The 18,136-nt window shown below is 39.7% G+C and overlaps 1 protein-coding gene across 3 annotated transcripts; it reads left to right on the top strand.

Annotated features, from left to right (window-relative positions):
- Positions 1–242: 242 nt before the first annotated feature.
- Positions 243–18,016, top strand: cramp1 (cramped chromatin regulator homolog 1). 3 transcript variants are annotated; one of them, XM_051885143.1, is made up of 20 exons: positions 243–401; positions 2,354–2,724; positions 3,912–4,111; positions 4,512–4,665; positions 6,370–6,453; positions 6,564–6,612; positions 6,799–6,884; positions 7,203–7,326; positions 8,169–8,250; positions 8,462–9,295; positions 10,445–10,613; positions 11,087–11,247; positions 11,921–11,989; positions 12,100–12,181; positions 12,501–12,611; positions 12,714–12,883; positions 12,972–13,158; positions 13,249–13,401; positions 16,290–16,426; positions 16,791–18,016. In XM_051885143.1, the coding sequence occupies exons 2-20, from the start codon at positions 2,355–2,357 to the stop codon at positions 16,911–16,913; spliced, it is 3,345 nt and encodes a 1,114-aa protein (XP_051741103.1). In that variant the 5' UTR covers positions 243–401; position 2,354; the 3' UTR covers positions 16,914–18,016. The 3 variants fall into 3 exon arrangements, with proteins under 3 accessions (XP_051741103.1, XP_051741094.1, XP_051741113.1); XM_051885134.1 differs by lacking the exon at positions 243–401 and adding an exon at positions 1,436–1,972; XM_051885153.1 differs by lacking the exon at positions 243–401 and adding an exon at positions 1,985–2,266.
- The last annotated feature ends 120 nt before the right edge of the window (positions 18,017–18,136 follow it).

Raw genomic sequence — 18,136 nt, 5'->3', positions numbered from 1 at the left:
ATTGACTTTCACTAATAATAATAACTGATTCCCGCATGTTTTTCTTGAGTGTCTCTATCGGTCTTTGTTCATTTTGGGTGGGACCGTTATTTTAAAACATTTGCGAGATGAATGAAATGACGCAGCTTGAACGTACGTTTTTATTGGCTGCTTTGAAAAAACGCCCCCTCTGTTTTTCCATGATTGATTGGATCAACTCCTCCGTCAATCATTTTACGAACGCGTCGATGCGCATCACATTGACCAATCAGAGGATTTGTTTTTGAGTTGTGGTAGGCGTGCCTGACAGCAGAGGAAAACAGGAAGGGATGCACTTCTCAGTGGTTCTCCTGCTACCCCTCTGTTTGGTCTTTCTGGATACTGTGGAGTTTCTCAAGGCCAACAAGACATCTCCTAAACAGGTATAGGACTTGTAAAGTAGATTTTTATCAATACGCCATTATTGATTACATGTCTGAGCTAATTACATGACTTTACCGCAAACGAAACGGTAACTGTTTAGCTAGCAAGTTAGCGGAGCAACTTTGTCAATGAATGTGCTGTTGGCAACGCTGGTTAGGTGTCAGTTGTAGCAATTCGTTAATGGTGTAATCGGACTAACAGCCTCTTATTATAAGCCCCCAAAATACATATTTTTGATAGCTAAATCACCTGGATTTATTGTCAAAAAGTATTTACAATTGTGCAAAAGTTGACAATGTATTTCAGATTGTTTATATGTACCTGTCACTCTTGGTTCTCAGTCATATGGGGTTCTTCCCAGGCAAACTAGTTTAGTTTTATACTTGTTAAAACATCTACATGTCTTAGCAAATTTAACTGAATGCTCAAAGGGGGAAATAAAAGCATTTTGCTTCATCTAACTTCATTCAAACTGGACTGGACACTGGGGCATTGACAGCTGCAGCTGTTGGTAGCAGTGGTTGAGCAGCTGAGGTCGACATTGCTTAGCCTAGCTGTATCTTATTTCATAAAGACATTATGACAATGTAATTCATGGGATAAATCAAGCTAAACGTTGTTTGCACCCACGATATAGAGTTCTCAGTCTTGGCAGCAATAATGTTTCAAATATAATGGGAAGAAACGGACCTCTAACATCTAAACATGCATGCTTCCCACAATTATCAAGGAAAAGGTGTTTTAATATTTGTACTGTTTGACAAAGTCTGTTATGTCAAAAGGTTTTAAGCTCTTATGAACTAAAGACACACCCTAATCAAGCAAAACATTGTCAAGTTACAAGTGAAAACTTTTTATTTAAAAAAAAACAAAACAAAAAACAGTATAGATGAAAGATTCAAGAAGAAGTTACTGTTATATCTGCGATTGCGGATGTTTAATGTTTAATTTATTGCTGTGTATGCAAAGCACCATACCACACCCCCTCTCGTGAACGTGATCTATATGTGCTCTATCAAGTCTGTCCTGCTTGTTGTTGAGATGATGAAATCAACGAGCACTGTAGCCATTTTATATTGGGATAAATTGGGACTGTGGGTGTCACTGAGCAAAATTAAAATGTTAATAATAAATCAGCTTTTGCTCTGTTAGTTATGATGACGTAGATAGTGTAAGCAAAGTCCAGAGAGAGAATAGTAGCTGTGTGCGCGTGCATTGGTTTGTATTGACCGAAATGCCTCAAAAGCAGATCCGGTGAACAGTCAAATTTAAAGTTAGCGTCATCGTGTGTTGTGTTGTTTTATCATAAACATATGCTAAATGACAGGTGTTTGTTGTTGTGATAAAACTAGTGAGTTTATGAGTCAGAGTTGCTGTGGCTACGAGAGCTCCCAGTTGCGCTGCGCGGAGTTGAACCCCAGTAGGAGCAGCAGCCAGGAGAGGACGACTTTGCCTGACCTCGTTTGCGCTTTGAATATGTTCAAATTCGTCAAGTTTTGGTCTCGAAAATCTTCGAACTCATGGTGAAGAGAAAGAAGACGCCGTCTGCTTCCGAAGAGCTCGAGAATGGGTAAGAGTGCTTGAGAAACAAGCACTTTAGATAGAGGTCGAATGCGCGAAAGATTTGCGTTGTCGTCTGTCGTTTCTGCAGGGCGCTAAAGTGTAGGCGCTCGCGCTTGAATTTCAAGATAAATAAAGGGCAGCTTGCAACTCGAGTCACGCGAAACTACACAAAAGGGAGGCTGGGGTGAAAGCAGAATCTGTGTTTTTGGTCACATTCGTGAATAAGCGAATGGCTATTTTTCGATGCGATTTGTCGGGACGGTGAGAGGGGATTTGAAACAAACAGCGGCGGCCATGTTGAGTTGAGCAGAATGTCGTCTTTCCAAGTTGATCGTTGTTTTGAGTCGCGGAAAATGTTTACGAATGTGCTTCGTTTGTGTTTGCGCAGGATGACAGTGGGCCAAGGGGGCGGTTCGGGAGTCGAGGGGCCGAACAAACCGGACCGAAAGCCCGAAGGAGGCGAGGATGGAGAGAGCGCAGATCAGGCGAGCGAGGAGACGAGTACAAAGAGAGTCGGAGAGGAAACACTTAATCCATCAAGCACGGCCAGCCCCGGTTTGGCTCCGACTCTTTCCACCCAAACATCAAGTCCACCCGGAGTCCAGGTGAACCCGACAGCCCTTTCCCCGGTTCTGGCCGCCCCGAACAACCAGGACCAGCATCATTTTCTTCGCTCCAGCGTGCGACCTCCGAGCAAACGGATACGGAAAGATGCCTCGTCCCCGGCGCTGAACGGTCACGGCGGTGCGAAAACGAAAGGTGAGTGTCCATCTCGACGTGTGTCCAGTGCTCACCTGTCAGTGAACCTATTCTCTGTACTTTTATCTCACTTTTAGTCGTGTTTTAAGGCATTTTTATAATGATTTGTGAGTTTGTGGACTGCTTTTTATTTGACGTAACGCGGGGAAGCTCTCTCGCTTTCTGGAGTGAGAGTGACTTGACAAACTACTCAAACTGAAGCCTCTTAAATCTCTGCACTGGGATGTTTTGGTTGTTTGTAACCGTATTAAATGACTTAATAAGCGTCAGTGCACTATTTCAAATTGGCAGACTCAATATTTATTTATTTATTTTCCTGTCAATGAGCTGTCATTCAGCAGGTGACAAATCACTGTTAGGAGTTTAATTCTGATGCAGCAGCCAGCTGTGCATCTGATCAGGAGAAGATCACTCTTGTGTCTACATTGAATCTGAATCACAAGTTACGAATCTGAATGATCTGATCTCAATGTACACAGGGGTTATAAGGTAATCAGTGTTTATATTAAATGTAGACAATTGCCTTGCAGACTGTAATGTATTCTGGGGTGCTGTCATTGCATGCTCTTGTGTGTGTAAGTGGAGAGAGTTATTGGCATCTCCAGTTCCCCACGTGTTGTTTTTGGATCAGTGCACTGAGTAGCAGGTCTAGACGCCCTCCGACGGAGTCGGGACTCCACACATACTTCCTTGCATGCACATACACTCCTGCTGACATACACCTACATTAACACGGTGCATACAAAGCTTGAAATAGATTAATAATCTGTGGGCCTTCCAAACTACGAACATAAAAATAATATTTTTCCATTAGGTCTGACATTATGCAATTATTTGAATATTATTTTTTATTGGTTTCAGGTGATTCTTTGATTTTTAAAAGAGAGAAAATATTTCTTTGGTTTTGTAAATCTGTTGTGTTAAGCCAAAAATAAATTTAACTGCCCAAAGTATTGAGTACATTTTAATCGGTTGCACAGCCGTCCAAATTAAGCTAGCTCATTTTAGCACTCTTTATTGATATATTTTGTGTATAAGTAACAGTTTGTTTAGTGTTGGGTTATATTTATACATACATACAAGTACTTTTTGATCTTGGACTTGTTGCAGAGCTTTTCTCTGCAAGAATTACAGCATGTGTTAGAACTGACATACTAACCTTCTTTCTTTTCCCATCTCTTTCTCAGGTGCAGAAGCAGGTCCCTCTGTGTGTCTGCCAGCCGCTGCAGGTTCAGCCAGCTCTGGGGCAGGTGGAGCATCCAGATCGACCCCAAAGGGCCAAGGCCCTGCAGAGAAGGAGGAAGGGGGGAGTCAGAAACGAGTGCGCAGACAGTGGGAGTCTTGGAGCACTGAGGACAAGAACAGCTTCTTTGAAGGACTTTATGAGGTGATTTGTCAGCTTTAATGATAATAAAACTCAGTGAAAGCTCTTCCTGGCCCTCTGGAGGTTTAGTAAACTAGGTTTTTTTCAATGGTGTTTTGAAAAAAAACTCAATTAGTTCATCTTATGGGACAATAGAATTTTCGGAATTCCTGGATCAGTTCCATTATCAAAGTTTCCTTCCCTCCTTTACTTGCAAGGGACAGACTGAAATTTTTACTGTCCTAATAGGTTTAATTTATTTACATGTCATCTCTAAAGGTAGAGTTGAGGTCTGTGATATGTCATATTTATTTCTTACTATATTCTAATTTGTCATGTACCTGGAAGATTCATATCTTTGTATTTTATTTAAATCTCCAGCTATGGATAACTGTTTGTCATTTTTTCTCTTGTCCTCTTATAGCATGGGAAGGATTTTGAAGCTATTCAGAACAATATTGCTCTTAAATATAAGAAGAAGGGTAAACCGGCAAGTATGGTGAAGAACAAGGAGCAGGTGCGCCATTTCTACTACAGGACCTGGCACAAGATCTCTAAACACATCGATTTCACCAACGGTGAGACTGACAGACGCACAGTTTATACATTGTATGACATTTACAGACCACAGTGGAGTCATTTGTTTGATAGGAGGATATTGTTTTGTGGAGAAGCGTCCCCTGTCCAGCTTCTCACCAGATGGTTAGTTGTCAAGATTAGTTCCTGAATATAGAACTAACCAGTTCCTACCATTCAAACGCTTGGGATTATTGGCCACGTACACACTACAATTAAACTTTTAGTGCTTAATCCTGTTCTGTACACACGTAGTTCAGCAATTTATGGGAATGACAACTGTATTAACTCCCGAAAAATACAGATAGTGACAACCGCATTTACAGAAATATCTACGCGGTCTGTACGAAACCGAACTGAACAAGTAGTTGTTAATGACGTTTTTTTAATGTGCATCAGAGATGTTTCTCTCTTCTGTATGAGCAGTGAAGAAATCACAGGAAAGCAGCATGAGCACTGAGTGTTGCCAGATCTTTCTAGAAAAACAGCAAAGAACAAGCCCATGATAAACTGGAATAAATCCAAATGCTTTATGCTGAAAATAAGACCAAAATATTGCAACCCGTGTCTGCTCACTTTAATAACTATATTCGTATCGTTCGCTTTACGAGCCGAGCTTAAACAACAAGCTCAAAAACTCTTGAAATAAGTGAACATGGCAACACCACAATCCGTTCACTCTGCTTTGGTTAAAATTGCTGAAAATAAGGAGTATTTTGTTGCTGTAATATTAATTTGGTGACAATAACAGAGCCCAAGACACAAAATGCCACAACGTTGCTATGGTTTCCAAGCTGTCAATCATCGGCGTTTCGAGAGCGAGTCGTGTCCTATACATACATGTAACGGTAATTTATGTGCGGTTGTCACTCCTGAAACTTACAGTGTGTAAGCAACAAATTTACTTATAAAAATTGTATGTTGCTATTTAGTGCCATGATAATTGTGACAGTATTAGCCTACTTTACTGCTTGAATGTCGAGGTAATGCTTGCATAGTTAATAAATGCCAGGTACAAAAAAGTATAAATTTAAATGGTCTGCCTTTTTTTAAAACTCAGCAGTAGCTTAGCCGTTTTTTCAGATCATCTGTTGACTACCATGCCAACTGAGCCTTCATTTTCTTTGCATGAATTCCAGGATAGTGCACCTGCAAATGCCTCTTCAAGTTAGCTGTATTATTTTCCACCAATTTTCAGAACACATGGCTCACACTGGGTTTTGTTTCCCCTCGGGTCACATGTAATTTGTTTGTCCGTCAGTCAACTTGGCGCAACAAAGATGTACCTGGCATTCAATTTAAATTCATTCTGTCACCTTCATCTTTGAAGTTTAATCTCCTCTGCTGCCTTATCGCCTGGTTTTTGTCATTTAAGGCATTATCAAATAATGAGTGTGCCCACAGTATCCACATTTGCTTGCATGTTAATGATTATATGTTGTATCCTTATTGTGATTTGAAGCATATATGTTAAGCATTTATAAATGTATAATAAATGACATTAAACTCTATTTCTATATTCCACATTTTATAGATATATAATATATATAGAGTAGTCAGCATTTGAAGTGGATCAAAAAGGTTCATCAAAATTGTCCTAAGAACTAAGTTGTCCTAAGAGGAAGGTTTTATTTTTGATCTGACTTGGTCATTTTCATGTTCTTCTTTCTCCTATTCTATTGCTTCCTTTTATCCATCTTTCTCAGTGTATTCACGTGTCCTGAAAAAGTCCTCTCAGGAGCTCTATGGCCTCATCTGTTATGCTGAACTCAGGAAGAAGGTCGGAGGCTGTAAGTATATCAGTCAGTTGGTTTTCTGGATCAAGGGGGGACATTTTAAGTGGTTGCACATGGGGACATATTGAATGTAACATTCCTTGTTGTCTTCCTGTTCCTTCTAGTGATGGATGACAAAAATGTGGCCAAACTAAATGAGCTTATCCAACAGGGGTAAGTGTGTGTGTGTGTGTGTGTGTGTGTGTGTGTGTGTGTGTGTGTGTGTGTGTGTGTTCAATAATACACAGTAGTGATGATTTAGGTCATGTCTAATTGGAGCATCTACTGTACATCTTTATAGGTTGTGATCATATTGGAGTACATCTATAATTTTCTGTGTGTGTGTGTGTATTGTTTCAGGGCCACCACAGTGCGTTCCAAAGGCAGAAACCTGAGGATCAAAGCTCCCATGTGCCGCGCGCTGAAGAAACTCTGCGATCCAGATGGTGTGTGTGTGAGAGAGAGAAAAAGAAACACTCTTAAAAGATTGATTTAGTTAATGAGTTAAACAGATTGAATAGGGGGTAACAAAAGAAAGCTGAAAAAATGGAGCACTATGGGTATTTAGATGGACCGGGACGACGGATGAGTGTGCCATGGCTGCTCTCCAGGGTGTAGGAGGAGTGATTTTTCATTGTTTCCATGGTTTCAGGCTGTGGGACTGATTGGAAATGGGTGGTTAATGCATATTTAGGCCACCATCAGAATCATGGAGAAGGTGTTGTAGGCTTCATAGTTTTTCTTCTTTTCATTCTCCATTTCAGGTGTGAGTGATGAGGAGGATCAGAAGCCTGTGCGTTTACCCTTGAAGGTGGCCGTCGAACTTCAACCCCGGAGCAACCACTCCTGGGCTCGGGTTCAGAGTCTAGCCCACAATCCTCGGCTCAGGTTAGCTTCACCAATGCACACTCATGACCTCTCGCGCATGCTCCACTGATCCACCTGTTTTAGATCTTACCTTCACTTGGCTTATTTCATTGCTTATTGCAAAAGTTTTATTATTTTGAAATCTTAAAAACAACATGAAATGCTTTTACTTCTGTAATCTGGGAATTGATTGGATTGTTAAAGTATGTGTGAATAATTTATAATAATAGATTTGTAAAAAAATAAATTTTTGATTTAGCATAGTTTTCATGCTGTCATTGATATTATTTGTTTTCATATTTGATTTTATTTTTGTTTTGTTTATTCTAAAGTTCTATTAGTATTGGCAATTTCAAGTGAAATGTTGTAACATGTTATATCATTGTCATTTCTTGTTAAATTAATTCATTTTTGCTTCATTTTTAGTTTTGGAGTAAAAAAAAAAAAAATGCATTTTGATTTCATATTGACTTCCATTTTTTAAATGCATGTTATTGGTCTTATTGTGAGCAATTCATACATGCATGTTTCATTTTTTTTTTTTTACCTCACAATTTTTAATAAAAATATCATAATTTGTTCTGCTGGCGAAACATCAGATTTCTTTCTGGTGACTTCTGCTAGACTTCTCCAATCATTTTGTCCACTTAAACCCACCCCTGCAAGCTTGCATTCATTTGCTTCCATTCAGCATATACAGTCATCAACCGATAACCAAGAACCACTTTTTCCGATAATCCGTTACACTCCGATGCACGCCACCATACGGAAAAAACTTGTCAATACGATACTTCAGTTTCATTGTGACATTAAAGTTACAACACATTTTGTAATGTTTTCCCATGCCTGTGTTTTGTTTGTAGGATGGTCGTCGAGTTGCACCGGAAGGTCTCCACTCTCATTGAATTCCTGAAGCAAAAGTGGGCTGTCCAGGATCAACGAATTGTATCCTTCATTTCAGATCTCGGTCAGATGTCTCAGCATGCACAGTCAAGGGTTTAGTTTCCTTCCTTCTTCCTTCCTTTGTTTTATGAAATACATTTGTGATAGATTTGCTTGCTTTGTTTGGGAAATTTGTCAGAGATCTCCATGCTACAGTCAGTATCCATCCCTATGTATTTTATAACAGTAATTCTCCTTAACTTGTCACGCGTAGCGTAAGAGCTTAGCGGAACGAGAAGCTCTAGATGGTCTGGCCCAGTCTAGCGAGTCAGAGGACCTGTTCCTATTTCCGGCAGAGAACAGCACAGTTACTACTTTGCCAGGTGTGGCTCGTGTTGTACACTCCAAGGCTTCCTGCACGGTACACTGGCAGGAGAGTGGGCGTGGCCGGACAGGTATTAGGGACTTGCCTGCAGCTCACATTCTAGGAATTCAACCTGCTAGAGGAAAATCAGGCAAGTCTGGCCTGGTGGGAGGAGACCCAAAAAGAAGCGACGGGCATCCTGTTGACGCCTCTGATAGTGGCACTTCAGCTCCAGCATTGGAGACCATTGTAAACCCCACCCTGAACACTACCTCTCCGGTCAGTCCAACCATCAATCCACCACTCCCCATTGGACAGGAGGGAAATGTGGCGGGGACTGTGGAGCAAGAGGCAGTGAGCCAGACTCAGACTGATGCTAGTGGGCGGGAAAAAGAGACTGTCACTCAGGGAGACCCCACCCTTATAGAGGGCCGGATTGAGGAACCTGGAACAGTTGGTGGAGTTGCATCAGAAAAAGCACCGCCACAGTCAGAGCCTCAAGGGCGTGGCGAGGAAGTGGTCGGTACGGAACGATCTCCTCAACAAATCCGAGACGAAGGTTGGAGCTCACAGGGCTCTGAGAATGTGACACTCGCAGAACTCTACCTCATGCTGGGTAAGCCTGGGAAACTACAGCTGGAGTATGAATGGCAACCTAAGCCCCACCCCTCAGCCCTACCCAGCACTCAAAGCGTGCTTCGGTGTCTCCTGAGACTCGTGTCATCAGAGGTCAATCCCAAACCAGTGAGTCTGTTTTTTCTCTCTTAAACCTTAAGCCTGGGACACACCAAGCCGACGATAGGCTGTCGGGCAACTTTGGACCGTTTTTAAGCATCGACTGACTAAGTTTTCCCAGTATGTAGAATCGGCGTCGGGCGAGAGAGAGAACTCTGATTGGTTGTTCAGTTTAGTGAACAAGTCGAAGCACGAGAATAACAGCAAAGCGGTGGGCAAACAGTCAAGGCTGTACAGACAGAAGGCTGTTCTAATTTTCTGTCATGTACCTGAGTGTTTCTGGGCGGATGTTTAATATTAACATGAGCCGAATGGAATATAGAAAGTGATCAGCATGAATGATATTCAAAATGGTAAGCACGTGCTGCTTAGTTTACGGTTTGTGTATCTGCAGCCTGCAGTGCAGGGGCCAGTTGCATAAACTTAATCACTATATTAAGACTGTGTCTTAAGAACTGGTTTGACCAACTTGCAGTTAACCAAGGGGTAATCAGTGATATTTTTCCAATTCAAATTACACCAATCTACCTTTTTATGTAACGGACTTTAAAAAATTAGGACCGCTCTTCAAGAAAAACATTAGTGTCTTAACTTTTAAGACTAGTCTAAGTGGTTTATGCAACCGGCCCCTGGTCTCCCTTTCTCAATTACGAATATAGATGAATATATATGAATATATATGAAAAAATAGACCGCAATCTCCTTACACGCAGGAGCAGAATGCACGTGCTGGCTGACAGTCGGCTGTAGTTCTCTTGGTGTTCACGTGCAGTTTTTTTGCCCTGACGCAGGTGACGCGAGGTGACAACACAGTCGGCTTTTATCAGTGCCAGTTCTTTGGCGTCGGTTTGGTGTGTCCCTACCCTTAGACTTGACCTTTTCACCTCAACACTCACACAAACCCACTATAAAAAGCCGCAAAACAAGCTTTTGTTAGAAATTGCAAATGAATACTGTTTATATAAATAAATATAAGACCAGTTAGCACTAATTCTTCCTTAGAAGTTGTTCTTCTGTGATTCTGTTTATGTATATATTTATATTATTTATATTTAAAAAAATATTTATTTAAAAAACTGCAGTATGTTTTAGATTAATTTACAAAAAGTGTTTTCATTTAATTATAATAATTTTTATTTATTATGTTCGCTCTCCTAGACTCCAGAGGTGTGTTCAGTTGGCACTTCACCATTGAAATCAGGTCAAGAGGAATCATCTGTGACTCCTCCAGGCAGAACTGCAGCTGGGGCGACCCGCAGTCCTAGCTGGGGGCGACAGCAACATGCGGCACGCTCCAAAATCTTTCTGAATAATGCAGTCATCACAGGTACACGTAGATAAAATTGTGTCTTTTTTAAGTTGAGGTGTGTCATTTCTGCAATCTGGAATTGTAGAAATAATTATGTTTTCCAAAACATTTGCCCCTATTTGCCTTTGTTTGGCAAATAGTTTTGCCCCAAACCCATAGCACTGGTTGAACAGGTGTTCACCTTGCTCTCATATTAAAGTTTTAGAGAAATCATTCTACAAATGGTTTACTTAAAGTTGCACATTAAACTTGTAGAGAAGAAAGAATTTAAATACTGAAACATTTTACATTTAAAGTGAGTATATTAAGTGAGTTTATAGTTCCCACATCAATAGACCAGCAACAGGTAACATCCAGGAAAAACCTGAAGTTTCATATCATTTCTTCTTGGGAAAAGAAAAAAAAAATCATATTGAATCAATGGGCATTGCAGTACTCCTGCTCTGTGTCAATTTGACCAGCTGGAATTTAAATAGATATGTTCTCTGCAGGTGGAAGGAACCTGCCACGTTCTCTGCTGGCCTCTGGAGGTGACAGTGAAGGGTTCGCTGTCCCGACGACCCTGCCTCCTAACAGTTCCCGCCAGTTGCGGATGTTCTCTCCTAATAAAGAGGCGGAGCTAGCCTTTCGCCAGCAACTTGACTCCATCAGTGTGAGTAGTGTCAGTGTTTCTAGAAAGGGATAGGACATGTTGGACAAGATTTTTTATATTTAAATATAATAACGAAATGCATTTCAAAAAAGTTTTCAGTTGGCCAAATCATGTACACAAGTAATATTGTGAAATATTATTACAATTTAAAGTAACTTTTCTATTTAGATATATTTTTAAATGCAGCATTTTTGCAGCATTTTTAGCATCATTACTCCAGTCTTCAATGTCACATGATCCTTCAGAAATCATTCTAATATGATGATGATTTGGTGATCGAGAAACAGTTCTTATTATCAATTTTGCAAACATAATATTTGTTACAATTTTGTGGAAACTGTGATACATTTCTTTCAGGATTGTTGAATAGATTAAACAGAACTGCATTTATTTGAAATATTATATTTTGTAACAATGTAAAAATGTCATTTTTGATCAATTTTAGGCCCCATTGGTGAATAAATTATTAATTTAAATTAATTTAATTTTTTTTTTTTTTTTTTTTTTAAATGTACTGACCCCAAACTTTTGAACCATAGTGTACATACTATACATATTTCATGGATGATTTAGATTGTTTATTTTCTGGGGGGAAATATAATTTCTTAATCGACAACATATTTGTTTCCATCAACTGCCTTTTTCCACTAATTATGCTTTATTTTGTCTTCAGTCAGATATATTTTCAAAGCAGCGGAAAATAGGGAGAGGCCGTCCACTAAGGAAACCTCTCGTGGTTCAGGTGAGTGCGGATGGAAGGAAAAACCAATAGGAAGTGGGGCTTGGAGCTGTTCCTCAGTTGTTTTTGTTACTTACAAATAATAATAGTTTGTACATACATTTTTTTCACAGCGAACGCTGCTGCCACGAACCACCGGAGACACTTCGCCTCATGTGTGCTCCTTCTCCATTCTCTCCAATTCATCTGCTACAGGTGATAAACCCACACAAATGCGTAACACTCGTGCACACCTTTTAAATGCACCTTTATTCGCATATGAAGTATTTGGACACTTATGCCACACGTTAATGTCATCACAACAAAATATCACACCAAGTCACATTTTATTAAAAAAAAAAAAAAAAAAAAAAAGATACAAAAACTTTCAACCAAAACGTTTCATAAAAAATAAGTTTGTTAGATTTAAATGATAAAAGTGACTCGAAGTCAAGCAGTGAAATGTTTGTATTTTTGAGTGATCTGATCTTAATTCCACCATTTTTTTTAAATCTTTTGTGTATCTTTTTGTCAGGCACTGGTTCTTTTCGTCCAATACAAGCTCGTCTTGCCCCATCCAACCGCCAACTTTCCTCAAAAGCTTTGTCCACTACAGCTAGTCCTGCGCCCGCTACTCAGCTGTCCAGTAAGAATCAAATTAGAAACTAAATGATAAAAGATGCATTTATGCACTGAACATTTGAATCCCACATCTACACACTTTTGAATTTCCTTGAATTTGTTTCAGGTGCAATTGACCTGGCTGCAAAATCTGCAGGTATTATCCCTGGCAGCCCTTGTCGGGAAGTGGAGGCCCCTAGTATAGATAAGGCCATTGTGGAGTCTGAGGAGGCCATGGACTCGGCACCTGATGCACCTGAGCTAGAGCCTGATCTACTTGATCAGGAGCCTTCTGAGGTAAGAAATAATCCTCTCCCTAGATCCTCTTTCACTTTTGGATGCACAGCTGATCATATCTTGGTCTGTTTGTTCTCTTTGTCTGCAGGAATCCCTGCAGAATGGCGTCTCTCCACCATCTCCAGGGGGTGGGGACTCCCTTTTGGCCCCTCCCAGTGTTGCTTCCTTATTGGATATCTCTCTACCGGGCCCCCCAGAGGAGTCTCTTCCATCTGGAGAGTCGCAAACTCAAATCAGCGACTCTATTATTGAGCTTGCCATCAACTCGCACTATGGTATGACCCGTGGGATTGAACCTGGGTATTAGAGGAATGCCTGTCTCAGTGGCTACTCACTCACTTTTGGCCTCTCTGTGTCTTTCCCAGGTGATGGATCATTGCTCTCACCTCCTAAGCTGAATGGGAGTGATAGATCTAAGCTACTTCCCTCTTCGTGTGTCAGCTGGATGCCGTCCCCCACACACGACCCTCAGTGGTACCCCAGTGACTCTACTGATTCAAGTCTCGGCTGCCTACTCTGTAAGTATCAAACATGTCTCGTCTCAATACCCTGTTATCAATGGCTTTTTATTGTAGACTTTATTTGACCAGTAACAGTAGGAAACTAGGGTTGGAACGACGCATCAACGTACGGACTGTTTATGTTCATCCCTAATCCCCTGTCATGTTTCACACAAAACAAAACTCTAGAGCAGATGCTAATGGCTAGTATGGCTGTGCCACTTAATATGGTTGCGTTCATACAGCGTTTTGTTTTTTTACAAGCATGACAACCCCATTCTATAACCAACCTGACACCTGCACTTTTTAAGGACTCACAACCACATTCTCGACAAACCCGTTGAATGGAACCGCACTGGACAACTAGTTGTCTGACATGTCATATAATGTGAGAGCCACAGTGAACTGTATAATCATGATGGGTTTAGTTTACTCAGACAGACTGAGAAATGATTTGCGTTCATCCTCAGATTCACCAGAGCTGCAGAGGGTTCGAGCTGCGAGGCGTTTGGCTCAAACGTACTCGTTTGCTAAGCGTTGGTTGTTGGTTGTTTACAATATCTGATGGATGAAATCAGGCCTCGTTTGGACTCGTTTATTTAACAACACGCTGTCAATTGTGATAAAACGTCCCGATGTTATGGACGTCGCTATTTTTGATACTGAGCCTAAATACGTTTGTGAGTCCTGAAAATGTGCAGCCTCGTATTAAGTGGCTCTGCCATACTATCCATTAGCATCTGCCCTAGAGTTTTGTTTTGTGTGCCCTATATATATTAGTGTAAGTAATAGCAGAAGCTGAAGTATAGCGCGCGTTTACCGCAAGACATGGAGGCACCGGCACGATCTCTTGCATTTTTTTTTTTTTTTCTGATAACAGCAGAAACAATTTAAAATACTCTGTCATTTTTGGTCATACAGATAAGAGATCAAATAAATCATTTGAAACTTTGTGTAATCTCACAATAACATGAAAACATTGCGCCTTGTAAAATATAAAATAAAATGCTTTCTGCCATATCGGTCTCTGAACTTGAGCGTGTCAAAAAAAATAAACCAAAACTCAGTGTATACTTGCCTCACAGACATGAGAAATATACCTGTTGAAAGCTTGAAATGTCAAGCGATTGTCAACAAATTCAAGTGGAAAACAAATATTTTTAGATAAGATTTTTTAAAATCTGTATGAAACATGCACTACTGCAGAGATGACAAGTCAACATTGTCAATTTAATCTCTGCAGCCGAAAACACAGAAAACATTATCAATAAATTATTAAAATGTTTAGACAATCTCCTTGCTGGGTTTTTTTTTTTTTCTTTTTTTTTCACAACACATTCATAATCTTCACATTTGTTGGTGTGCTGTGGCAAGCTTTATGCGTGCACTTGAGCGCTGATTAGGCAATGTATTATATAGGCAATTAAAGGCTCATTATTATTTAAATGGCTTATTAATATACATGTGCGATTAGTCAACTAATCGCTTAAATGAATGACTACTAGTCGACTAGAAAAATCTTTAGTTGAGGGCAGCCCTAATATATACACACCATTCAAAAGTTTTCTGTCAGTAAGGTTTTTTAAGAATTTAATACTTTTATTCAGCAAAGACACATTTTGATTAATTAATAATGTTAATTGATCAAAAGTGATAATGTTACAAAAGATTTTTATTTCAAATAAATGCTATTCTTTTGAACTTCTCAGATTTCTCAGAGAATCCAGAAAAAAAAAACATTTCCTGGTTTCCACAAAAATATTAAGCACAGTTTTCAACATTTAATAATAAGATTTTTTTCTTCCAACTCAGCATATTATAATGATTTCTGAAGGATCATGTAATGATGCTGAAAATTCTGCTTTGCCTTCACAAAAATAAATGGCATTTTAAAATATATTAAAATAGAAAAACAGTTAAAAACAGTTAAATTGTAATAAGATTTGACAATATTACTGTTTTACTGTATTTTTGATCAATAAAAATGGTCAACACCATTACTGAGTATTTTCTCTTTAAAACTGCAGTGATCTAAAGACAGTTTCAAAAACATTTTGTTTGAAATCGCTGGCATTTATAACATCACAAACTACCTTGTAACCAATCACGTCAAATTCAGCACGATCCCGCCTTCACTAACAGCAAGTTAATCGATAAAGAATTGTAATTGAATTGTAATTTTGTGCTAAGCGACAATCTTCAACAATCATTTGGCTGTAGGCTGAAATTAAATTCAACCCGCCAAAGTGGCTAGTGGGAGTGGCTGTCTTACCCGCCACAGCTGAAATCTACCCGCATTTGGCGGGTTGGCGAGTGTTAATGTCAAGCCCTGATTACGATGTTTATGCCTATATCTCCACCGACGTTCTGAGTTGTTCAAAGTGTTTCTAATCATACTGATTGTTAGAAGCTGTCTGACTCTGAACATGTTTGAGTAACATTAGCAACACATTATTAGCAGCTGTTTGATAACATAGTCAAGCAAAAGGCTAATCATATTAATTACCATTATGTCTCAGATGTTGTAAAAAGTGAACCACTGTGCAGCGTTTACCTCAGTTGACCAAGTGGATCTCTGAGCTCATGCAAGTTGGTGGAGGCAGGGCTAATTAGCATATTTATAGATCCTTACAGAAATTTAAGTTACAGAAATCTATTGCTGTCCAGAACTGATTATAAAAATCTATTAATCATTAATTATTGCCATTGAATTAATCAATGGCAACCCTAGTTTAATTTCATAATTTTATATGTTGCCTAAGGTATCTATTTAGCATTGATACTGAGATTTCAAGAGGCTGGTATCATACTGAATCCAAAATGAGTCCCCTATCTGTGTTCTTACTGCAAACCCTCATCAGTCTCAGCGCTATTGACAAGCGCATCCTTGTTTTCCTGATTTGCAGCAAGTCTGGCATCTCCTGATAAGACAAGAAGGACAGCCCTGCCCCCTTCGAGTAACACATCCTTACTTGGACCCAGTTTACTGGACAGCAACTCCCACGATTGTTTTCAGTCCCGCGGCCTGCCGGATGTAGCCGAGGTGAGAGGAAACACAGAAAGTCCCCAACAGCTGTCTGGTAGCTTAATGTTATTTGATATGGCACATTAATCACCAGGTGTTCCTGTTGATGTTTTTTCACATCTTGGCTTAAATTGGAAATAAACAGGAAGTGAGGGTGTTTGAAATTAATTCATATGCAAATTAAATGTGGCATCCATCCTCAGCTTTGAAAGTTTTTATATTAATAGTTATCTGTAATTATTAATTAAATTGTTACCTCTGCAATTCGACAGTCACACTAAGCCATATCACGATTATGGTTTTATTCGATTAATCGCGCAGCCCTAGCTGTGGACCCAAAAAGCATTTGGACATTTGCTGATAGGCTGTGTTCTTGCTACAGGTGGATACCCAACTAGCCTGTATGATGAGCGAGAGCAGCGTCGACTACATCGCCCGCTTCAATGACCTCGCACAGGAGCTCTCTGTCACAGAACCGACCCTCCCACCTCCTCCAGGGGACTGATACGAGGGGCGGAGCCTGTCGCTGCCATGCCCCTTTCATATTGGACATAAGAATGTTAACCAGAGTGTGGTTCAGTTGTAGGAAGTGCAATAGACTGGCAGGGTCCACAACAGCCTTTGGGCTCTAATGTGTGTGTGTGAGGGTTTGTGTGTGTGTGAAAGAGAGTGAGTGTGCCGTTTGTGTGTGTTGATTATTCTGTGGCTGTTGTCTTTTGAGCCACACCCAGGACACTTAAACAAAACAAAAAAACAGTTTACAGCGCAACCTCATGTACAGAGAAAATTAAGACCTGCCATATCTGAACAAATATAGTCGTCTCATCTGTCTATCTGTCTGTGATGTCTTTGTTTCACACTTGTGTGCGTACATGTGCATGCATCTGTAGGTGTAGCCGTGTATGTGTTTTTGTCTTTGTTACTTCTTTCTATTGTACACAACACATTTGTGCAAAACTCTCTAAAGCCATAAGAGTGCGTCTGCACACACTCTCCGTCTATGAGACCTCAGATTCTGATTGGTTTATTTTCATCTGAATGTCTTTAGTTGGTGAATGCCACACTACTAAAAGGGACAAGGGCTTCTTTTTGTGAGATTATTACAAAGACTGAATATCTAACACACACTAAACAAAATGACTGATAACACAAATGCAGTGTAGTTGCATCAAAAGTGATATTGAACATATTGCTTTCAATTTATTATGTTTTTTTCCCCCCACAACACTAGGATTTATATTTCTTGTCGAATGAATATGAAGCCAATAAGTGGTAGATTCTGAAACTTTTTCTTATATGCGACGTGTGTGTGTGTGTGTGTGTGTGTGTGTGTGTGTGTGTGTGTGTGTGTGTACACATATATGAGTGTTTGCACAGATGTAAATAGACAATAACAGACCCCAGTATTTACTGCTTTTGTAACATATTGTAAATTATTGTCATTTGGATTATTTATTGATAACTCACTGAGACAGTGTTTTTTGTTGTTGTTGTTTAACATGCCACATGCAGGCATTTAGGGGCTCCTCTCCCCTGTTTTAAAGAGTTCTGTGTTGTTAAAAGGGGGTTTTAAACCCACTGTGTATAAATAGAGCTACAACAAACCTATGTGTGTCTGTCAGTGTTATTTGAGATTTTTATTATTTTTATGTTTTCCATTTTGTTTTTAAAGTTTTTTCTTTTTCTTTCTTTTTTTGACATTTTCATTTGTTTGTCTATATAGTTTTT

The sequence above is a fragment of the Ctenopharyngodon idella genome, chromosome 3 (genome assembly GCF_019924925.1).
Source record: "Ctenopharyngodon idella isolate HZGC_01 chromosome 3, HZGC01, whole genome shotgun sequence".
Taxonomy (NCBI): Eukaryota; Metazoa; Chordata; class Actinopteri; order Cypriniformes; family Xenocyprididae; genus Ctenopharyngodon; species Ctenopharyngodon idella.
This window is presented reverse-complemented; position numbering and strand designations above follow the sequence as displayed.

Excerpts from the sequence above, each read along its gene's own strand:
- cramp1 (XM_051885134.1), top strand. The coding sequence starts at position 1,923 with ATGGTGAAGAGAAAGAAGACGCCGTCTGCTTCCGAAGAGCTCGAGAAT. Across the intron at positions 6,885-7,202 it reads GAAACTCTGCGATCCAGATG|GTGTGAGTGATGAGGAGGAT; the intron begins GTGTGTGTGTGA and ends TCTCCATTTCAG. Across the intron at positions 12,612-12,713 it reads GCCCGCTACTCAGCTGTCCA|GTGCAATTGACCTGGCTGCA; the intron begins GTAAGAATCAAA and ends AATTTGTTTCAG.